The 22,500-nt window shown below is 47.6% G+C and overlaps 1 protein-coding gene across 3 annotated transcripts in view; it reads right to left on the reverse strand.

Annotated features, from left to right (window-relative positions):
* MATN2 (matrilin 2) overlaps positions 1–22,500 on the reverse strand; it is a 107,506-nt gene that overhangs the window by 24,821 nt on the left and 60,185 nt on the right. For all 3 annotated transcript variants that reach the window (XM_070392093.1, XM_070392091.1, XM_070392092.1), the window contains exons 5-7: positions 15,612–15,734; positions 9,347–9,469; positions 3,542–3,664 (exon numbers count right to left, since the gene is read on the reverse strand). In XM_070392093.1, the coding sequence (XP_070248194.1) occupies positions 3,542–3,664; positions 9,347–9,469; positions 15,612–15,734 (369 nt within the window). The remainder of the gene's footprint in view (positions 1–3,541; positions 3,665–9,346; positions 9,470–15,611; positions 15,735–22,500) is intronic.

Consider the following 22,500-nt stretch of genomic DNA (forward strand, 5'->3'; position numbering starts at 1 on the left):
TAAGAGACTGAGAATAACAATTAGCCCCTAGGCAGAAGCAATTGCCCCACCCTGTTGATAAACTAAAAACTATTCTTGAAGAGGTTATCACTCCGATATTTGGCAAAAAGCAATTCAAAAATGACTCTTCTCCAAGTGGTTGCTTATAGCAGAGGTTTAACCGTAGATCTTTGCCTTCTTTACACACTTGGGTCATATTTCTTCACATGTGTGTTACTTAAATATTCATTTGCTTATTTATTCATTCAATCAGTTTTTATTGAGTAGCTACTATGCACCCCGTATCTGGCTCGGTCTCATCACTAACTGGGAAGTGCTACACGTAGGCCAAGCTAGGGTGTAGCTTTATCTGGCAAAGCTGAGAATGTCCAGTTAGCCCCTGTGAGGCAGAACTGTCAGGTAACAAATTCAACAGCGCTGATGAGTTGGAGACCTCACTGAGAGGTAAGACATAAAAACATGAAAGATCAGTGACCCGAGAGAAGGAATTATAAGGCCAACTGAGTGGCACAGGTAGTTTTGAAAAGATTAGGCTACGGAATGTTAAAGCAGGAAGTCGTGGTCCTTTGGTCTAGGAAATCCAGGTACTGAAAAGTAAACCAGTCTGTCCCAGATCACATGGCCAGTATGCGTGACACTGCCAAGACCGGCCCTCACACTTCCCAGCTCAGTCCAGATGTGGACCCCACCCCAGGTCTCCAGCGACAGGAAGTACCAGCGGTGGTACCAGCACAAGCAACCCTGGAGCACATGGGTCACACCCACATCCGGTTCCACCCCCGGTCCCAGCTAGACAGCCAGGCCAGTCCTGCAGTCTGTGCTTTGCACGGCCGCCTTAATAAATTTACGCCTTAAATCGTTGACAGCACTCTTCAGAAAAAGAAATTGTGCCCAGATGAGGAAGAAGAATGAGTCCTGGCCAAGGGTCTTTGCTTCAGTAGGATTCCGCTTGAACATTTTTTCTCCCCAGTTTAATTGGATGACATCAAATTCCTTTGAAAAATAGATTTCTTATTAAATTTGAAAATAGCCCACATCCATTAACCGCCTATTAAATGTAAATGGCTGTACCCTTAGCTCAAGATTTGCAATGCTCTTGAGATCCTCAGACTCCTACTAACAAACTCCAGATTTTAAAAGCCAGTTTCTTTGCTTCACTCTTGCACGTCATGCTCCGGAGAGACAGTGAGCACTCGCTTCTGTGAACAGCGGGATGCCACCACGGACATTAGTCAGGGGCAGCTCTAAGAGGCTGACCTCAGGACCCGAGGGCTGGGTCTGCAGCAAAGACACTGGAAAATTCAGCGATGAGGCAGGACGCTGGGAGAAGGGCTGATGAGGACATCGGGTTTAGGAACAAGTTCCATTTCTCTTGGATGAAAAAGTAGGGCACCTGGCTAACGAGGAAATGGAACTATAATAGCTGAATATACTATGTTGAGGAGCATTAGGGAATCTGGACTGGGCTAAAGCCCGCAAACAGGCCCATCTGTGGGCCAATTTTTGGTGGTCAAACTGCTCCTGGATGGTCACTTCCTCTCACCCCTTGGTTTCTGGCCTCCCTCCTCTCTTGATAATGATACGTGCACTGCCTCGGGCCCTACTCTTATTCCTAGTGCCTCTCCAGCCCAGATGTGGAGGGAGTGGCGGGGTGGAGGGAATCTCAGACGACTGGCATGAGATGCAGAGCTTCAAGCAGATGCCCTCCACTGACCCCCATGCCTGGCTTGTCCCCTCGCCCCTCCGTTAGTAACGCGAAGAAGCTTGCAGGAACACAATGAGTGCCTGAGAGGAACCAGATCTAATTAGCCCCCACATAAGAGCTTTTGGTCCACAAATATGAGTCCACCTGCAAGTGATTTTCCCTGGGCGTAGTCAGCCATAGACACATTTACCCCTAAAAAAAATAAAAATAAAAATAAAAAAGGTGTGAATAGCAGAGAAGAGTGGGGGCAGGCCAGAAAACTTGGCTCTCTACCACATTGCGTGCATGTGTGGTCTAACGGAAAACATTCCGTCCGATTGTTTTTACATTCTGTATGTTCTCAGTTAAAATTCCCATTTAATGCTTGAGTGTTTCCAGGGTTTGCATCCTGGCAAGGCAATGGGAATTATCTTCCATAAGACAGGCTCGGTTTCAACGTATGGGCTCTGCAACCACCTGCCAGCATACCAGGTTTAACGCTCATTAGAGTGAGTGTGTAAGCGGACATAGGCTATGAGCAGGATGTGGCGTAGCTGGGTTTAGTTATATAGTCACCAGTGCTTTTCCAAAGAGATCTGCGGTCAAACCTTTGAACGCTCAGTCCTGTGATGTGTGGAACTGCTGCATACACCACCAGGAACAGGTGGGAGAAGGAACACATGAGAATATACACCCCTACATGGGAGTTCCCGGGAGTTCTGGGCTCCAACTGTCAGGAGAACTCGAACTATTCAGTGTGTCTAAGTGCGGACTGACGATGAGAGTACTTTTTGAAAACATTCGCAATGTGCATGCCTTAAAAAGGCCATCTTCCCAACAAGATTGAGTCATTCAAATAATAGTTGCAATTTCTCCAGGATGACGAATCTCAGAGAGACCCATGGACTCATTCATTCATTTGATAAACTGTGTCAGACCTCCATGGGCCAAAACTTCGAGTTGTTGAGGATTTAAGAACGAGAAAAGGGTAGAATCTCTGTCCTTGTGGAATTTCCACTGTAGTGGTCCCTCAGGAACAGTCTAGTCCAGCGGTTCTCCATCTGTGGGTCTCGAGCCCTTTGGCGGTCGAACGACCCTTTCACAGGGGTCTCCTAAGACCATCCTGCATATCAGATATTTACATGACGATTCATAACAGTAGCAACATTACAGTTATGAAGCAGCAACAAAAATAATTTTATGGTTGGGTCACAACATGAGGAACTGTATTTAAAGGGCCAGAAGGTTGAGAACCACTGGTCTAGTCCGATTAAAAGAGATCCCACGCGGGGGTCCATGCCCGAGATCTCCAGGCAGGCCCTTTGAAGTGCCAGCTGACAGGCATTGGAGTCACTCAGCACACCCTTAGTATCATCCTGCTGGCACCACGTACCCCTGAATGGGACGGGGCTGCCCGGACTCTTATTTTTTTCCTTCCTTCATCTCCATGGGGGTAGAGCGGCAATGTCCCCCTCTTAGCAGCTACCAGGGCCTTCCCCTGAAGGACTGGGAGAAACCAGCTCCTGTCACCTCCTGTCTCGGGGTCCAGTTGTTTCTTTCTCAAAGTCCCACATACATGCTGTGGGGGTAAGAAGGAGGGAGCGTGCACCCCCACTTTAGACAGGCGAGAGCTTCAGCTTGGGCTCAACATCGCTAAATGAATCCAATGGGCACACCTGTCTATTCCATCTCTAAAAGCCATCCCCATCACAGGATTGAGAGACAGCGGTAAGACAAAGGGCCGGAGAATATCAGGAGACATAAATGCTGCGTGTGTCTTGCTTGAGATCTGCCAGGAAAAGGAAACTTGCGGAGCTTTTAGCGGGACAAGCCCTTTGCCCACACCCAGGCACTTACTTCGGCAGGTTTTCTGATCTGGGTTCAGGGTGAAGCCCTTTAGGCAGCGGCAGGAATAGGAATCATCCGTGTTCACACACTCGTGCTGACATCCATGATTCGGTGAGGCACAGTAGTCTATCTCTGGAAAGAAGGAAAAATCATATTAATAATAATAACTTAAAAAAGCAATAAACCTAGCATAGGAAAACCAAGGGGTTTCCAGTCTTAACAATTTCCATATTTAGGGATATGGATAGAATAGAATTTTCTTGACATGTCCCCAGTGGTTAGAGCAGTGGTTCTCAACCTGTGGGTCGAGACCCCTTTGGCGGTCGAACGACCCTTTCACAGGGGTCGCCTAAGACCATCCTGCATATCAGATATTTACATTACGATTCATAACAGTAGCAACATGACAGTTATGAAGTAGCAATGAAAATAATTTTATGGTTGGGTCACAACATGAGGAACTATATTTAAAGGGCCAGAAGGTTGAGAACCACTGGGTTAGAGTGTGGACCTGGGCACCGAAGGGTCATGGGTTCGATTCCTGGTTAAGGGCACATACTTGGGTTGCAGGTTTGATCTCTGGGCCCGGTTGAGGTGCGTGCAGGAGGCAACCATTTGATGTGTCTCTCTCACATTGATGTTTCTCTCTTTCTCTCCCCCCCGCCCTCTTCCTCCCTTCCACTGTCTAAAAATCAGTGGAAAAAAATATCCTCACTGAGGATTAAATGTAAAAAAATGATGCCTGCCTTGATTCTGAGCCTTTACCTCCATCCCATCCGTCTGTCCTTTTTTTTTTTTTTAATATTTTATTGATTTTTCACAGAGAGGAAGGGAGAGAGATAGAGAGCTAGAAACATCAATGAGAGAGAAACATCAATCAGCTGCCTCCTGCACATCTCCCAGTGGAGATGTGCCCGCAACCAAGGTACATGCCCTTGACCGGAATCGAACCTGGGACCTTTCAGTCCGCAGGCCGACGCTCTATCCACTGAGCCAAACCGGTTACGGCAAACCCCGTCTGTCCTTTTAACTGGTCTCCATTTCCCAGTTCTTGCTCCTGTCCCTGGCAAAATCTGTCAAGTGTCTCGGTCTGACAACTGGACTTCGCCCATTTCTTACTCTCACAGCTTTCCAAGGACTCTGGGGTCTCCTTTCTCTTACCATTCCCCACCCGAGGCCTGGCTCCCTGCCCTGCCCCCAAACATGGTGGGAGGGGGGCCCTTCTTCTAGGGGACATGGCTCCCTGCCAGACCTCCCTGAGTGCCAGCACCTTCTCTACCTACGTGTTGGGGCGGCCCATTTCTGGGTCTTGACTCTGAGCCCGAGACTGCTGAACGGGTGGGCTCCACATCTCGGTGGTGGGCCTCACAGCTGGAGCAGCCCCTCCTCTGCCTCCCAGCCTGACCTCCTCTCCAGCCCCCTGCACTGCACTATCTACTTCCAGGGTCTCTAGGCCTGTACCATCTCAGGGCGTGCAATTCTCCACATCCCAAGAGATTCCGGGACAGGAGACACGTGGGGCCTCAGTGTGGGGGTGATGGGGAGGCCCTGGGGTTGGGGCTGGAGGAGGCAATGAGGTGACCCAGCCGGGGAAGGACCTCTGTCCAGGCAGGAAGGAGGCTGGATAGATGTGCTTTCCTCCAGGCCTGGTCCCGGGGCGGCTGCAGCCTCCCCACCTGTGCCAGCCCAGCTGGTCCCCTCCTTCCCTTAACTCCTGTTGGGGGTTTGTGTGCCTCACAGGGTCAGCCCTCGGTCATATACCACGTCGTGTGGTGACCGAGCTGCTCCGTGTGCTGTGTCCCCAACCAGCTTTCGGGGGAAGCCTGGGCCCAAGTCTTGAATTTTTTATGCACTGTTTGGGACAACAATAGGAATCATCCGTTTTAACACACTTGTGCTAACTTAGCTCAGGCTCCTGGTATATGCTCAATAAATACCGATTTAAAGTCTCTGAAGCTAGTATCATCCCTTAAAAGAATTTGCTCGGCACCAGGCAATTTGCCAAAGGGTTGATACGGATGAGCTCATTTCGTCTTCAAGACAATGCTAGGAAATGAGCAATATTATCATCCCCTATTATAGGGAGGAAACTGAGGCATAAAGACCTTGCCCAGTGTCACCCAGGGGAAAAGCAGAGGAGCTGGGATGTGAACTGAGGCTGAGGCTGCCCCTTTGAAGGAGAGAACTGACTCATCAGACCAGCAACCACAATTCCCAAGCCATTACCACAGGGCAGGCTGCTGGCTTATAGATCAGGATCTTCAGAAAGAAGGGAGACCAGGAACAGTCCATTCACTCATTTACTTGCTCTCTCAGTGACGTGCTGGGTGTGGCTATGAGCCTGTCGGGCTCAGATCTTTGCACATCTTCCTCCTCCTGGCTGCCCCCAGCTCCTTGCCTTATTCATTGCTATTGGCACATGGTTGGGAATCCAGAAATGTATGTTTTGACGTACTGTGTCCCTTACAGTTCCATACTCCACCCCTCCTTCCAGCTCTGCTGCTTGTAAGCTGTTGATATGTAGAGCTTGGCAAGCAAGCTTATGCTTCAGGAGTTTGTGGGGGATGTTTTTTTTAAAAAACTATGCAGTATGTGCTAAAATACATAATAGAGGTATTTTATTTTATTTTTTTTTATTTTATTTTTTTTTTAAATTAAATCTTTATTGTTCAGATTATTACATTTGTTCCTCTTTTTTCCCCCCATAACTCCCCTCCTTCCAGCTCCCACCCCACCCTCCACCCTCACTCCCCACCCACTGTGTTCATCCATAGGTGCATGATTTTTGTCCAGTCACTTCCCGCATCTCCCACACCCCTTTTTCCCCCAAGAATAGTCAGTCCATTCCCTTTCTATGTCCCTGATTCTATTATAATCACCAGTTCATTCTGTACATCAGGTTATTTATTCACTTGATTCTTAGATTCATTTGTTGATAGATGCATGTTTGTTGTTCATAATTTGTATCTTTACCTTTTTCTTCTTCTTCCTCTTCTTAAAGGATACCTTTCAGCATTTCATATAATACTGGTTTGGCGGTGATGAACTCCTTTAGCTTTTCCTTATCTGTGAAGCTCTTTATCTGACCTTCAATTCTGAATGATAGCTTTGCTGGATAAAGTAATCTTGGTTGTAGGTTCTTGGTATTCAGCACTTTGAAAATTTCTTGCCATTCCCTTCTGGCCTGCAAAGTTTCTGTTGAGAAATCAGCTGACAGTCGTATGGGTATTCCCTTGTAGGTAATTGAGCCTCTTTCTCTTGCTGCTTTTAAGATTTTCTCTTTGTCTTTTGCTCTTGGCATTTTAATGATGATGTGTCTTGGTGTGGTCCTCTTTGGATTCCTTTTGTTTGGGGTTCTCTGCGCTTCTTGGACCTGTAAGTCCATTTCTTTCACCAGGTGGGGGAAGTTTTCTGCCATTATTTCTTGAAATACGTTTTCAATATCTTGCTGTCTCTCATCTTCTGGCACTCCAATGACTCTGATATTAGACCGCTTAAAGCTGTCCCAGAGGCTCCTTACACTATCTTCACACTTTCGGATTCTTTTTTCATTTTGCTTTTCCAATTGGGTGTTTTTTGTCGAATCTTTGGTTTGATTATTGTACTCCTCTGGTCTGCTATTGGGTATAATATTCTTTATTTCAGTCCGTGTATGCTTACTTTCTAATTTCTTTATCGTAGCATCGAGGGTCTCATTAGTTTTCGTGAGGTTCTGCACAAATTTATGGCAAGCCCTCAAAATTGCGATTCTTAGCTCCATATCCTCCATTTCTGTCATGTTTTTTTGTCTCCGCATCTTTTATGCTTTCTTGGTGCACCCCCTTGTGGTCTCTGTGCGCAGTCTTGTTCTAGCCAAGCCTTAATTGTTGTAGTTAACACTAGGGGGATTTGACCCTCAGGCCGGCTGGCTATAGGAATCAGCTGTGCGGAAAACTCTGTCTTCTGGGGAGGCGCTAATCCAGCCTTTGCCTGAGGCGATCAGCAAATGGCTGTGCGCAGGCTTTGGGCGGGGCGGGATCAACAGGGCGGGCGGAGGGAGCAGTTATGGCCACGCTCAGTCCCGTTCCCAGAGGCTCTGCTTCTCAGAACCCCGGCAGCCGCTGCAAACCTCGGAGAGAAAGCTGCCCTCAGGTTCCAACTGATGCCGGGTAATCCCGCTTCTCCCGTTTGAGTCTGGGTCCCTAGAGACTCGCCCGGATCTGGAGCCCAGAGTCTGAGACTCAGTCCCGACAGAAAACGACAACCGCGCCCTCAGCCACCAGCCCGCTTTCGCGCGCACCTCGGTACCTTTGTATTTTCCACACTGCGCCGCCTCTGAGCGTCGATTTGCTGTTCTCTTTCCTTCTAGTTGTAGAGTCTCTCTTCAGCCAGCCTTCCTGTGGTTCTGGGTGATGTCCGTTCAGTCTTTTAGTTGTATTTTTGAAATGGTTGTTTGCGGCAGCGGTCTCCGGTGTTTACCTACGCCGCCATCTTGGTCGACCCATAATAGAGGTATTTTAGAAAGATTACGAATACATGAACTTTTTGTAAATTGAAATCCTACTTTCTCATTGATGTTTGTTTGAGAGATGACTTATTTTAAATTGCTATTAAACTACACATTTTAAAAATGCTGGGGCCCATCTGGTGTGGCTCAGTGGTTGAGTGCTGACCCATGAACCAGGAGGTCACAGTTCGATTCCCAGTCAGGGCACACGCCTGGGTTTCAGGCTCGATCCCCAGTAGGGGGCGTGCAGGAGGCAGCCGATCAATGGTTCTCTTTCATCATTGATGTTTCTATCTCTCTTTCCCTCTCCCTTCCTCTCTCTGAAATCAATAAAAACATATTTTTAAAAACAAACCAACCAACCAATGCTGGGCCCTAATACTTTAGGAATAAGCTTCTCTCAGGTGAACCTCTCTATGGGAGTTTAATAACCCACCACATGATCGCTTAAGTGTTGTGACATACCTTTACATTTATTCATTTTTTAAAAATATGTTTTATTGATTTTTTACAGAGAGGAAGGGAGAGGGATAGAGAGTCAGAAACATCGATGAGAGAGAAACATCGATCAGCTGCCTCCTGCACACCTCCCACCGGGGATGTGCCCGCAACCAAGGTACATGCCCTTGACTGGAATTGAACCTGGGACCTTTCAGTCCACAGGCCGACGCTCTATCCACTGAGCCAAACCGGATACAGCAATACCTTTACATTTAAAAGAACACTTTTGGAATTCTCTTGTAAACTCGTGATCTCCTTTAGCTTATAGATCTTTATGGTCAGATATCTGGAGGCTCAACGTAATTCTGATTTGTGTGTGTTTAGTTAAAATCAAATAGAACTATGTCGCTAAGACAAAAAATGAGCCATTCATTCCCTGCAGCCACCCTCCCCGACCCAGGACAACCACATGCAACTCCTTCTGGCTCAGCGAACGTCCTGAACTCATGTGGGGTCAGAGCTGAGGCCCACAAGCCACGAAGCGTCAATGAAAGGATTTCGTAAGCCCATTAACACTGACGGGCACGGCCAGGCTGCGTCAGCGCAAAGTCAGAGTCTGACTGTCCCCACGCTCGCTCGGCAGAGGCTGGAAGAACACCCCCACGTGTGGTCTCTGAGAAGGACACCTTCATTAGGTGCCTGGGAGGGTGACACTGAGATAGCGTGACCGTCTTAGGACGAGTTAGGAAAGGCCTGACAGAGGAGGAACGGCGACAGACGGGATGGCACCCCTTCGCACAGAATCCCACCCTTCTCTATGTTTGGGAGGTTTCCATGGACACAGTGCCCAGCCCAAAACGTTTTTTTGGCTGTTGTCTGCGACTTACTCGTGCACGTTTTTTTATCTGGATTAAGAGAAAATCCTCTAGGGCACCGGCAAGAGTAGGAGCCGTCAGCGTTCACACACTCGTGCTCGCATCCGTGGTTTTCCGAGGCGCAGTAGTCCACAGCTGTAAAGACGAAAACGCAGAGTTGAACTGGAAGCACGAACTGGGGTAAAGGGGACGGTAGAATGGAAGCTGACTTACAAGAAACAGAAACAGGGATTAGTATTGTTGCCCCCAAAAGAGTATGAGTAAATACACATGAACCGAAGGCCTCCCTCCCAGGAACATAAACACCAGGAGCCTAGGTCAGGCAACTTACACCAGAAGATAAACTAAAGGACACATAAAGCATTGTATTTAAACGGTAAAGAAATGCAAACCAAAACAATCACAAGGCACACTTACATCTACTAAACTGAAAAATTAAGGCTAAGCTAAAATCAACGGTGGCACCCTGGCTGGTGTGGCTCTGTTGGTTGAGCATCCTCCAGTGTGCCAAAAGGTCACCGGTTCGATTCATGGCCTGGCAGAAAAGAATTCGATGGCTCAAGGTTTTATTACACTACTCACGATTTTTAAAAAAAGATGTTTCTTATTGGTTTTAGAGAGAGAGGAAAGGAGAGGGAGAGACAGGATTCAGGCATTGCTGGGTCCTGAGACCTGTCCTAGAAAAAACCCAAGGTGTCAAATCCCCCCTGACCTGAAGGCCACCCTCTGGGGACAGCAGATGAGACCAGCGTTAAACACGGAGGAGCCAACTTCCAGGCATGTGAACCTAAAAGCTTTTTAAGGCCAAGAGCGTTTCAGCCCATTCAACCCTGACATCCTTGGATACGCGTTTGGGTTCTTTGCATAACTTCCTTGATTGCAAAATTGAAAAGAGAGGCCCAGCTTAAGGGGCAGATGAAAGAAGGTGATTTATGTGTATAACCCAGCGATGCCTCTGCTATTCCAAGTCCTCATCTACTTCAACAACATCCTTTCTTGGTCATTTTGTCTAAAATTTCTACTCTCCCCTTTGCAAACAGAAAGAGTACAGCCGTCCCCCTTATCCACAGGGGGTACATTCCAAGACTCCCAGCGGATGCTTGAAACCGCAGATAGTACTGAACCCCACATATACTGTTTTCTCCTATACATACAAACCGGTGATAACATTTAATTTATAAATTAGGCACAGTAAGAAACTAACCGCAATAACTAATAACCAAATAGAATAATTATAATAATATACTGTAATAAAAGTTACTGCACTATACTCTAGAGATGTGGTCATATGATACAATACCTACATATGAGATGAAGTGAGGTGAAGGACACAGGCACTGACACTTCATTAGGCTACAACTGACCTTCTGACAATATGGCTACAAGTGACTAATGCGCAGGGCAGATTATCTAGCATGGATATGCGAGCAAAGGACGATTCATGGCCTGGCAGAAAAGAATTCGATGGCTCAAGGTTTTACCACGCTACGCAGAATGGCCTGCCGTTTTTAAAAAATATGTTTTTTATTGGTTTTAGAGAGAGAGAAAGGGAGAGGGAGAGAGAGATAGAAACATCTATGGGCTGCCTCCTGCATACCCACTACTGGGGATTGAGCCCAAACCCTTGGCATGTGCCCTGACTGAGCTACACCAACTGGGCAGAATGGCATGCAATTGAAAACTTATGAATTGTGAACCAATGTCACCCCCATAAATGTAATTTAAAAAAAACTTATCAATTGTTTATTTCTGAAACATTCCATTCAATATTTTCAGACCATGGCTGACTGTGGGTAACTGAACCCATGGAAAGTGAAACCGTGAATACGGGGTAACTACTATAATTCCCTGGCTATAGCTCTTTGGTCCTCCCAATCACAAACTGCTAAGATCTCAGGGTCAAAGCCCTCTCAACATGGTCAGTCTCAGCCGCCTATGAGGGAAATCCATCCGCTGTCTTTAAGGATAATACTTTGGTGCAAGCAAAGATAGCCTAAGATTGACAGTCTCTGATTAGCAAGAAGCAGGGTATTTTAGAGAGGAGCATTTGGGTTTCAAAGTCTGTTGACAGAGTAAGAGAAACCAAACTCGTCATTTAGAGAAATGGTGGATTCATTTGCAATCCATCACTCAACCATAGCCAATGATTCAAAAAAGAAAATGTATGGCAAGTCCACTCTTTGAAAGATGAAAAGGGCAGTGGCCTCTGGCTTCAACGGTTTACAATCTGCTTGCTCAGAGAGGACAGAAAATAGGATCAAAGTTACCCTGAAAGACAAGGCTGTCAGTAACTACCAGGTGTGAGCACATACAGCAGAAAATTCACCCTCAAAAATGGGCTTTGAAAAAGGTACAGTTTGACAGGGACAGATGGTTACTAGACTCCCTACATGTGGCTACAACCCAAGACTCAGACCCTCACTCTCCCTCACTCCACACTTCAGATACCCAGGAAGTAGTGTTGGTAGAAGTAGGAGTAGTAATAAATTGTCTTACTCTACATTATGGATGAAAAAAAAACCTGCAGAAGTTTAACGATTTCTGCAAAGACACATGACCAGCAATAGCAGGACTGGATGTGAGTCCAAGTCTTACTGTATTGAAGGTCCAGATGCCTTCAAAACAAACAAAACCACAGAAACATTCAAAATGAAAAACAGACAGAAATGAACATTTAGGAAGAAATGGGCTATGCCGCTTCCTGACTGCGTCTTGGTTCTAACCTCTCCCCGTCGTACGAGTGCTGTTTTCTGCTCCCCTCTTGACATGTCCCTACTGGTGACCCACCTCAACCTCGGACTCACCTTGTCGAAAACGACTCATTATCTTTTCTAAAAATCTGTTCCCATCACTTTTCCATCACTGTCGTCATCACTCAGAGTCATGGGAGCTCCATCTCAGCAGTCACTAGTGACTCTTCTTCCCCCCTTCTATTTATAGCATCTTCTTTCATCCTTAACTCCGTCCCTCTCCATTCCTCCAGTCGCTACTCAAACTCTGGCTCTTGTCCCCTCTCACCTGATCGTGACCATAGACTCCCATGGTCTTCCCATCCCTCACCACCTTCCTCCTGGAACCCATGCTGCAGTTCACCACAAGGTTAAGTTTCCTAAGAGGAGGCTTTGCCTTTGTCACTCCCAAACACAAGTCCTTTGGTAGCTCTTTTTCAGAGGGGAAGTCCATACTCTTTCTGTGATTTTCAAAGCTCTGAACAGTCTGGTTGCCCCTGGTATCTTAACCTACCTCACACCTGCAGGAATGCTCTACTTCAACAGAGCTGGTCTCCTCAACTGTATAAGTCAAGCTTAGGAGCCTTAACTAGCGCGATCATATAATTTATTGTCAATCTGGAACCCATCGGAAAGTGAAAGGGCGTGCGACTGAGAACTGAGCCAACAGGCACGCACTGGGCTCGTCCTGGGTCAGCTGGGATTTATGGTCACCATATTCTTAACGTTCCTTGCCCATCTACATACAGGCCACCCCGGCCAGCTGCTGACGGGATTATTCCAGGGTCCCTCCCAGCCTTTGCTCTCCTCTCAATCTCCAGCTCTAAGTCGGAGCACTGGGAGTCTCCAACTTGACAAGCCCCTTCAGACTGATATTCTCGGGCTGGGCTGCCTGTGTAGCTTTTAATTTGGCCTTCTCCCCGTGAGCCTCTTCCTGATCCACCAGCTCAAGGCTTGCCCCTCCTAGCGCAGCCTCAGCCCCCAAACTTTGAGAGCACTGCCACCTCCACACCATCACTGTCCTTCCTGTCTCCTCTTCCTCGGACATCTGTCCAATTGCTGCCCTTCCTTCCTTGCCCGGATCTTCCCCACCCCAGCCATTCATGTCCCTTCTGTAGCCCCCATTACCTCTCTCATTTGCTTTGGACTCAGCACAGCCCCACTGAGCAGCAACCGACCTTCTGAGAATTAGTTCAGTCTCTCTAACCAAGGTCACTGGCAACGAAGGTCCACTATCGCTTAATCATCTCACTCCCAGCCTCTAACAGGTCTGGCTCTTGGTTGAGGAGGAGGATGACAGGAACACCTGATGGACGATAAGACCTGGGTTGCACATGGTCCCTCCCCTTTTCCCACCCTTCTGCTTGGACTGTCCCTCTGAGGAAAGGCAGACATTCTTAAATGCTGATAACAGCAGCGAGAGAAATGCCATCTCTAATAAACACGGCCCACAACAGCTCCCTGGCAACCACGCATCTACTTTCATGCCTAATGCTCTTCCATAAATGTCAAATTCCAGAAGTTATAGCAAAACCCTCAGACACACAAAGGTTCTCTACTACAAGGGACAATTAGGCAACTATCTGGCCACACTCAGAGGACTGGGCTCCTCACTGCCCTCCAGTTTCCCAAGGGCCAAGGCAGACCCCCTACCACAGTGTGGCTCTCACTGCCCGTTCTGTCTACTCACTGTCACCCTCACAGGCTCTGACTCGCCCTGTCCCTCCCCTCCCCCTCCTCTACCAGACACCCTCAGCCTGTTTCCTGGTCTTATTCCCCATGGCCTGGTTTCCTTCTACCCTGTAGCACCCAAAGCTTCTACTCATTTAACAACCGGTAAGGGAGAAAGATAGCGTGACCTCATTTTGTTAAACATTAACAAAAATGTCTTGAGGTGGATACTTATATGGGGCAAAGTCTGGCAAAAAAACCCACAACAAGCTATTAGTGATTTTCTCATCTGTTTAAGTTCCTCGACAAAAGTATGTTACTTGCATGATAAACATTAATGGAGCAAACATCATAAGAGTTGGTGCTTACTATGTTGTCTTTTTAAAAATATATATATTTTATTGTTTTTTTACAGAGAGGAAGGGAGAGGGATAGAGAGTTAGAAACATCGATGAGAGAGAAACATCGATCAGCTGCCTCCTGCACACCTCCTACTGGGGATGTGCCTGCAACCAAGGTACATGCCCTTGACGAGAATCAAACCTGGGACCCTTCAGTCCGCAGGCCGACGCTCTATCCACTGAGCCAAACGAGTCAGGGCACTATGTTGTCTTTTGTTTTGCCAGTCTTAGTGGACGTGGTACCCAGCCACCTAGCGTGGTCACCACCAGCAGATTAAGAAAAACATCAACTCGAACGCCCAGGAGACCAATTCCGCCTGTGGCCCTCTAATGAGGAGGCTTTCAGCCCATCAGTTTGGCGCAACAAACAAACCCCAGATGCTCATCCCACCACTGCAAAGAGCAGGCCATCGCCTCTACTTCATGTTTTGTTGCTTTTTCCTTCCACATCCTTACCTAAGATCAAGGTAGCTGGAAGATGTCAATTCTATGTGCAAAACAAAAACCGTTCATTGTTTTGTGGGGAGCAAGACACAATAGGATATGAAGGAGAAAATGTAGGATTTACTAGTAGAGTCAGAAAATGTAGGTTCCCGTTCTGATACCAGTGGAGTCCTTTTTCTTCCTTTCCTTCCAGATTTTCTGCCTCCGAAGTTTTCAGTTGACTTTATTTAACGCCTACTATTTGCCAGGCACTGTTCGTTCACGGAAGGATGAGGCTGTGCAAGTTTAAAGGGCTTTGCAGACAAACTGGGAGGTGCCATTGGGGATTTGCCAGCTGCTCTGCAGGTGCTGGAGGGAACCAGTGTCCATCACTGAAGAAGTCAGGTGTCACCCCACCTCTCCGCCCTCTCACCCGGCTGTGGGGTCGCCACGCGGGACACTGCTCAACTGATTGCAAGTTCCACGCACTGCCCTTGACACTCCGTGGCTGGGGCTTCTGTTTGAGGCTACTTGTTGTTTTCCCTGGCCCTGGTGTCCTATTACCCATTGCTGGGCTCCTGCGCCTGGCAGTCGCCTGACCTGCCCTGAGCGCAGGTCTAGCACTTAGGCAGAAGGCTGCCCATGTCTTTGAGGTGCCACTCCGCAAGGCAGCACGCCACCGGGTGACCTTCACGCACATGACACATGAGCTATGTCTAAGTCGGGCCATCCCAAATGCCCACCCATTTTCCCTGGATGAAAGTCCGCCCAGTCCTTTCCAAGGGTTGCCATAACAGACAGCGATATTTACACAGATTATCATAAACCTGCCTTTTGCTGAGCATCCGGAATGAGAAAAGGCCAACTTCAGGCATGAATGAAGTCTTTAAAGTTCCAATTCTAACCACGAGACCAGAGGACTGAGCACTTTGCCAAAACTCACAGGAGAGAGACTAGGTATGCTGGGGGGCGGGGGGGGGGGGGGGGCGCCCCCTCCTGCTTACTATGCAGGCTAGTCCTTCCTCCTCACTCCAGGCTGCAGGGAATACTCACCCACACACCTTTTCCCGTCCTCGGCCAGGGAGTAGCCGCTGTAGCACTGGCAGACGAAGGAGCCCAGCAGGTTCACACAGAGCTGCTCGCAGCCGTGGTCCTCGGCCGCGCACAGGTCCTGGACTGAGGCAAAGTCACAGCATTAGAACAGCTGAGGGCCACCCTCCGCACAGAGCATGTAACACGCAACCGCACAGCACACGCTAACATAACTTTTGAAAACATTGAAAGTATTGATATATGATGATAGCGGAAAATTTGGAAAACAGAGAACAACCGATAAAAGAAAATCCACCTGTAAGCCCCCCACCCTCTCTTCATGCAATCTACCACCCAGAGGCCACCGCTGTTAACATTCTGGTGAGTATGTATATACATACTTTTCCAAGTTGAAATTATTCGCGTCTATTAAATGCATTAAGTAATTTTAAATCCACATCCGTTTTTACTCCCTGCGTGCCACTGAGAGTGCTCTGGGAACACTGTGAGCGGCTGTGAGCTGCCACGTGCAGGCGCTGCACCGGTCTGCCTCCGGTTCCATTCCTACTCTTTGAGAACCAAGTGCTTTGTAGTCGGTCTCGGCAATTTATACGGAATAATCTGACGCTGTCTTCAACACTTTGTAGATGGGAAGCTGAGAGAGGGCCCAGAGGAAAGGCCTGCTACCCCACCCAAAACACGGCAGGTCTAAGAAGAGCCCCTAACTCCTGAGTCTGCATCGGCCCCATTGTTCATCCTTCTCCTCCTCGCATGCGTCCACCAGAAGGAGCTTTGAAAATCCTCTTTGCCATGGATGTATTCACCCCAGTAACAAATGAGGAAAATGGGAAGCCAGAGGAGGTCAGGGAGGTAACAAAGTTTACCAGGGAGAAATGGATGTATGGTTATTACTGGTCAGTCCTATTTTGGTCAAATATTTATCATATGTCCACAAAGCACTGAGCCCTGGCTATTTATTAAAATGCAATGTGAGAATGCACTGTAGGCCCTGGCCAGTGTGGCTCAGTTGGTTGAACATCATCTCGTGCACCAAAAGGTTGCCAGTTCAATTCCCAGTCAGGGCACATGCCCAAGTTTCTAGCTCCATCCCCAGTAAGGGGGGTGCAGGAGACAGCGATCGATGTTTCTCTCTTATTGATATTTCTATCTCTCTCCCCCACTCTCTTCCTCTCTCTAAAAAAAATCAATAGAAAAACATATACAAAAAAAAGAATGCACCTCAGGAACACATTTACTGCAGTGGAACTAGGACTATGTCAGAGGGTGAAAGGTTAAAGGCATTTTCAGTCTATCACTGCTTCAGTCTCTCCTTTGCAGAAAAAGGCTGACAGGATGCCATTATTTCCCAGCAAGGAGAATGACTTGGTTTCATAAGTAGGTCTTCCAGTAACTTCACCATTAAAGTTGGAGGAAAAATCAAAGATAATAAATGGATTGAATATATTAAAAAAAAATAATTTTCTCGGGTTAATATGACAGCTATGAATTAACTAGAAAGTCTGATTAATGCCTAAATCCAATAGCTATACTTTGACATCATTTCCTAGGTCTTTGAATTTTATAGTTTGTTATGCTTTCAGATAAATATAAAATATCAAATTGATAAAGATAAAAGCTGATTAATTCATTGCCTACTAAATGCATTATATAATTTTAAAAAATAAAATCTACATCATAACATTAAAAATGCTTAAGTCTAAGATCCCACAAATAAGGATTCTGGTTATAAAATGTTAAAAGAGGTATTTTCGTCCCAAATCAATAAAGTAGATTTTTTAAAATTCTAAATGCAAATTCCTCTATTTCTTCCAGAATAATTGTACCTTAGATTTCCAATTGGGAAGTCCAGTTGAGATTTCCAATGAATTTAGATACAAGGAAAGCACCGGTAACCAAAAACATCTTCAGCTCATGCAAAAATTATTAAAGAATAACAAAAACTACAGTTAGTTCCAAGCCTAGGCCAGATACCTAAGGAAAATCGGAATTATAGGATACTCTTCATTTATTCAATCAATAAAGCACTTACTTTGTCCCAGGCACTGGAGATACAGGGGTGAACCAAACAGACAAAGGGGTTCCTGCAGTCACCAGCTTGTGTTCTAGGGGTAACGGGAAGCTCTAGGAGGAGTGTTTCTGACTGAAAGAACAGCACGTGCAAAGGTCCTGAGGTAGAACAAACTAGCCCATCTGAGGACCGGGAAGGCCAGAGTGGCCATCAGACGCACCCTGAATAACTAAAATACAAGATAGAACAGCTAGACACCCACATGAGAGATGCTGACACTACAGTAGTCGTTCAGAAAGGAGATTAGTTGCCCCTGGTCAAGAGTGGACCTGACCCGGCTGACAGGGAAGCCTGAGAGTAGAGAAAGGGAAGTGGCCGAGGGACCAGTGTGTGAGTAACTGCAGAAATGGAGGACAGCAGGACAGGCATGGGAGTCGAATTTCACTCGCAAGTCCAAGGCAAGTAGCAGGAGGGAGGACCTGGAGGACAACTGACCCTGGATGGCAGAGGGCCTGGCCACAGGCTGGGTACTCTCAGCTCCACTCGGCAGGCTGTGGGGACGACTCGAGGTCAATTCCTTAAAAAGGGAGGCGCCACTTGACCTGAGTCTCGCTTTAGAAAGATACCTCTCGGAGTATCACAGCTCCTCTCCGCTCCAGGAACATAGAGGACTTCCAGCACAGCGACATGAAGAGCGCTGCTTTGCTGGGAACAGCTGCAGTTTTCTGAATCTCAGGCTGAAGGGCCTTGGCTGGCTTGCACATGGACGGGAAAATTAACCTCTTGAGTCGAGGCCCTTCAACTGTTCTTCAGAGCCTTGGCCTCGCCCACCAGCGGTCAGCGCAGCCCTGTGCGTTCCCCTCTTGGCGCGGATCGCAGTGGCCTTACGCAGCCATATCTTTCCTGTGTCTCCCTCTAGGCACCCTGACCGGGATGGGATGGGATGGGATGGGATGGGATGGGATGTTTCCTGCACGAAGGCTCGGTGGCTGGGAAATGGTATTCAGCACAATGCAGCAACCTATTCCCCAAACCCCAAGCCCATCTTTAGAGGTGGGGATAGGTGCTCCTCGCCTGGGTCCCCCCTCTTCTCTGCTCCAGCTGCTGCTCTGCCCCCCTCTGTGTGTCCAGCGGGAACCTGCCTCACAGTGGTTAGGGAGGAGCGGTGGGAGCACGGGTGACCGTGAGTCTCTTATTTACAAGGATCTGTTTTCACATTTTCCAACAAGAGCTTATGACAAGAACTTTCATAACAAAGAAAAAAAATCACCACAGTACAAAAGAACACCTTTGAATTCGCATTTCAAAAACAATGAACCAGGACCTTGAAGCAATGATCTCTTTTCCAAAAGTCTTTCCCCTCCGAGGGGTAGTTAGAGGCCATGAAATGCTTATTCCTTTCCGGACAGGACTGGACCCCCACCTTCGAATAACTGCAAGGCCCCCTACAGAAATGGCAGTGCCTGACCTCCACTGCCCCTGAGAGCCATCTGGGGACCTTTAGAAAATCTCCACGCCCAGCTCCACCTTCCCTAAATGGGACTCGCAGGGGTGGAATGCCGGCAGCTCACAGGTAACCAGTGTGCAGCCAGGTTGAAAGTCATTGAACCTTCTGGACCAAAGTCCTCACGATCCTCCAAGAAGAAGGTGCCCTGACCCAGAAGTCAGTCCCCCACTTTATTAACTCCATTTATTAACTAAGACCGCCAGCCTCCATTTCCTTTTTTTAAAAAATATATTTTTTTATTGATTTCAGAGAGGAAGGGACAGAGAGAGATAGAAACATCAGTGGTGAGAGAGAATCATTGACCGGCTGCCTCCTGCACCCCCCACACTGGGGATCGAGCCTGCAACCCGGGCATGTGCCCTGACTGGGAATCGAGCCGTGACCCCCTGGTACATAGGTCGACGCTCAACCACTGAGCCATGCCGGCTGGGCTGTTTCCTTCTTTAAACAAATCTCAGAATTACTGCAGTCCTTGGTCCCCTCGGACACGCCGTGAGGGTGCTAAGGGTGGTAGGAACGGAAGGATAACGGCTCAGGTTCCAGAAGGACAGTCCCACAAACAGCAAGCCTGCCCGCTGGCTTCATGGCTGTGGCCTTTCATGCTGTTTCCAGGAGGCTGGGGATTTATGGCCACTAGTGAGCTGTGCTGTCCCGAGGGAAACCATGGGATAAAATTAATTAAAGACAACGGAATAAATACAGACGAGGTCCTGACAAAACAACGGTTGTTTTGGCAGCGGTCACTTCCATTTGAAACAAATACAGATTTTTCTTTTTTTTTTTGGATGATTCCTTATGCTTTTGAAAAACAGCACTTCTTTCTCTCACAGCCTGGGAGGGTTTCACTGAAGGGTGATAAAACCCTGGGGGCGGCAGAAGCACTGGATTTAGAGCTGCCATTACCCTTCCAGATCTTCTTTACCTGATGACCTCCCCCCCACCCCCCACTCGTGGCTCACGACTTCAGTCCAATGTCACCTCCTCCAGGCAGCCTTCCCAGGTTGGCTGGACTCCTTCCTCCGACTCCCTGGCACCATACATGTGGCTCTACTCTTGCTCCTCTGCATTTTCCTCAGGGTATTGGAAGGACCTGGTCACAGTCTGTCTGCTCCACCGGCACGTGAGCTTGGTCTGCCTCAGTTTGGATTCCCCAGAGCCTAGTTCCGTGTCCTCGTGCATGTAGCTGGTGCTCCATATGTGTTCATCTGCTGAATGAATAGTGGCCAAGGTCCAGGCCCCTGCCTCCCAACTCTCGGATGTTCCTCAAGTCCTAAAAATACTCTCCTCCATCAGAAGCGGGGTCATGGGAAGACGAGAGAGAAGGGAACAGGACTCCTCCCTCTCCTCATCTTGAGCAAGAGAGAGCTCAGAGCACAATGACATCTGGGAACCAGCCTCCGGCTGCAGACACCGGGAGAATGATCGCGACAGCTAAGGGCCCACTGCCTTGCTGTCTGCGGCATCCCCAGTGCCTAGCACAGCGCCTGGCACATTGCAGGTGTTCCACAGGTACTTGTGAATGGACAAAGGAACCCACATCCATGCAACACAAACACAGGGTTGACCGGCGAAACTCCCTCGCCAATCTCACCTAGGCCGTAAGCTCTGAGACTAACAGGGTGTCTTCTCTTTCCTCAGGCTGCTGAATAATACCATGCACCTCATACAGTAGGTGCTTAATGGGCATTGGTTGATCTGACTTGACAGCCACCAGCCTATTAGAGGTCCAGGCCCCCACACAGTTTCTCTTACCACTAATCTAACACAATTTGCAATTGATTATTAAATGTCTCTTTCCCCTAGCATATGAGGCAGTGCTTGTTTTGTTCAGCCTTTTAGCTCACATATCTAGCACGGTGTCTGACATATAGTCAATTTTTAAAAATATAGGGTGAGCCCCCAAAATGTATACATACTTTAATTTTGAAAATGAAATATATTCTAATAAACACTGCCTTTACACTGATTCAAAGTGTATGTGTACATTTTGGGGGGACACCATATATATTTATATGACTGACTGAATTAGTCAAATCTGTTCAAACTGCTAGAAAAACAACAGGGACTAAAATAGATTTAAAGCATCGGCCGCCCGATCCCTGTCCCCATGGAGCCAGTGCTGTGTAGGAGCCAGTTCCTACCAACTCACACACCAGACTGCACACCTCTTCCAACTCCACAGTCATCAAGGCCAAATGCATTTCCTGAAATCAGCTGCGGCGGCAGTATTTACACCACAGGAATTGGTGAACAATTCAAATCAGAGCTTTTCCCCCTGGAGAGCTTTTCCCACTGAGAGGAGCCAGGCATAAACAAAACAGTTAAAACCACATATTATGTTAGATGCTCTAGGTGCTGCAGAACAAAATTAACAGGAAAAGGAAATTGGGAGTGTGGAGAGAAAGGAGCTTCTGTTTTAAATAGTGTGGTCAGAAGGTGAGCTCACTGGAAAGATTATTTTATATATGGACCTGAAGGAGGTAATATGGAAAAGTAGGGACTGGAACCTTGCAGGAGGAGATAAAAGGAAGATAGGTTTCCTCAGACAGGGATGTCGGGGGAGTAAGGTGATCAGATCGAGAGAATATTGCCTCTGGAGCCAAACCTGGCTGCAGCTGGGTGATTTCTGTAAGATTTAATTTTCCTAGAGGTTAAATAATTAAGTGGTGAGAACATCTTATTGCAGCTGGTAGGTACTCAGCAGACATTAGCCTCCTTTCTTAGACTGGGGTAAAGACAGGTCTTGGTGGTGTGGGCCTAGCTAAGCATGGAGGAGAAGTGAACCCCACCCACATGTTGCCGACATCACAATTCTAATTACTAGTAGTGTCACTTTGTTGGGTGCCTATGAAAACCTTACACACGGACCTTAGATTCTGACTCCTTTAAATAATGTCATGTATCTCTGACCAAGTTTTGGCCTGTGAGTTCTATTCTGAATTGATCTGATACAGCACAGTAGGAAATTCTGAGTTTTATAACGAAAGACCTCACTCACCACACTCAAGCAATGCCTCGCCAGAGAGCAATCCTTAGCAATGGATGAGAATCCGCAAAATGTGCTTGTTTCTCTTAGTTCCTGGAGAATTTCAGGAGGGAAAGTTGTGCTCAAATCCCTCCTCAGTGTGTCCCCCAGCCTCTCCCATGCACCGCAGATTTCAGTGCCTTCCTTCATTTGTGATCTCGAAACCCTGGCCTGGTGCCTGGGCCCAGAGAACTTGGACCACTTTCATCCGGTTACACTGGACCAGGAACACGGGACAAAGACTGTGGCTGCTGTAGCTGACGTCATCCTGGGTGAAATCCGAGGGCTTTTACTGACGTTTCAGAATTTTAGGCAAGCCACATTGCATACTGTGGACATCAATGACAAT

The sequence above is a fragment of the Myotis yumanensis genome, unplaced genomic scaffold, assembly GCF_028538775.1.
Source record: "Myotis yumanensis isolate MYYU_CA2020_CCGP unplaced genomic scaffold, mMyoYum1.0.hap1 SCAF_15, whole genome shotgun sequence".
Classification (NCBI taxonomy): Eukaryota; Metazoa; Chordata; class Mammalia; order Chiroptera; family Vespertilionidae; genus Myotis; species Myotis yumanensis.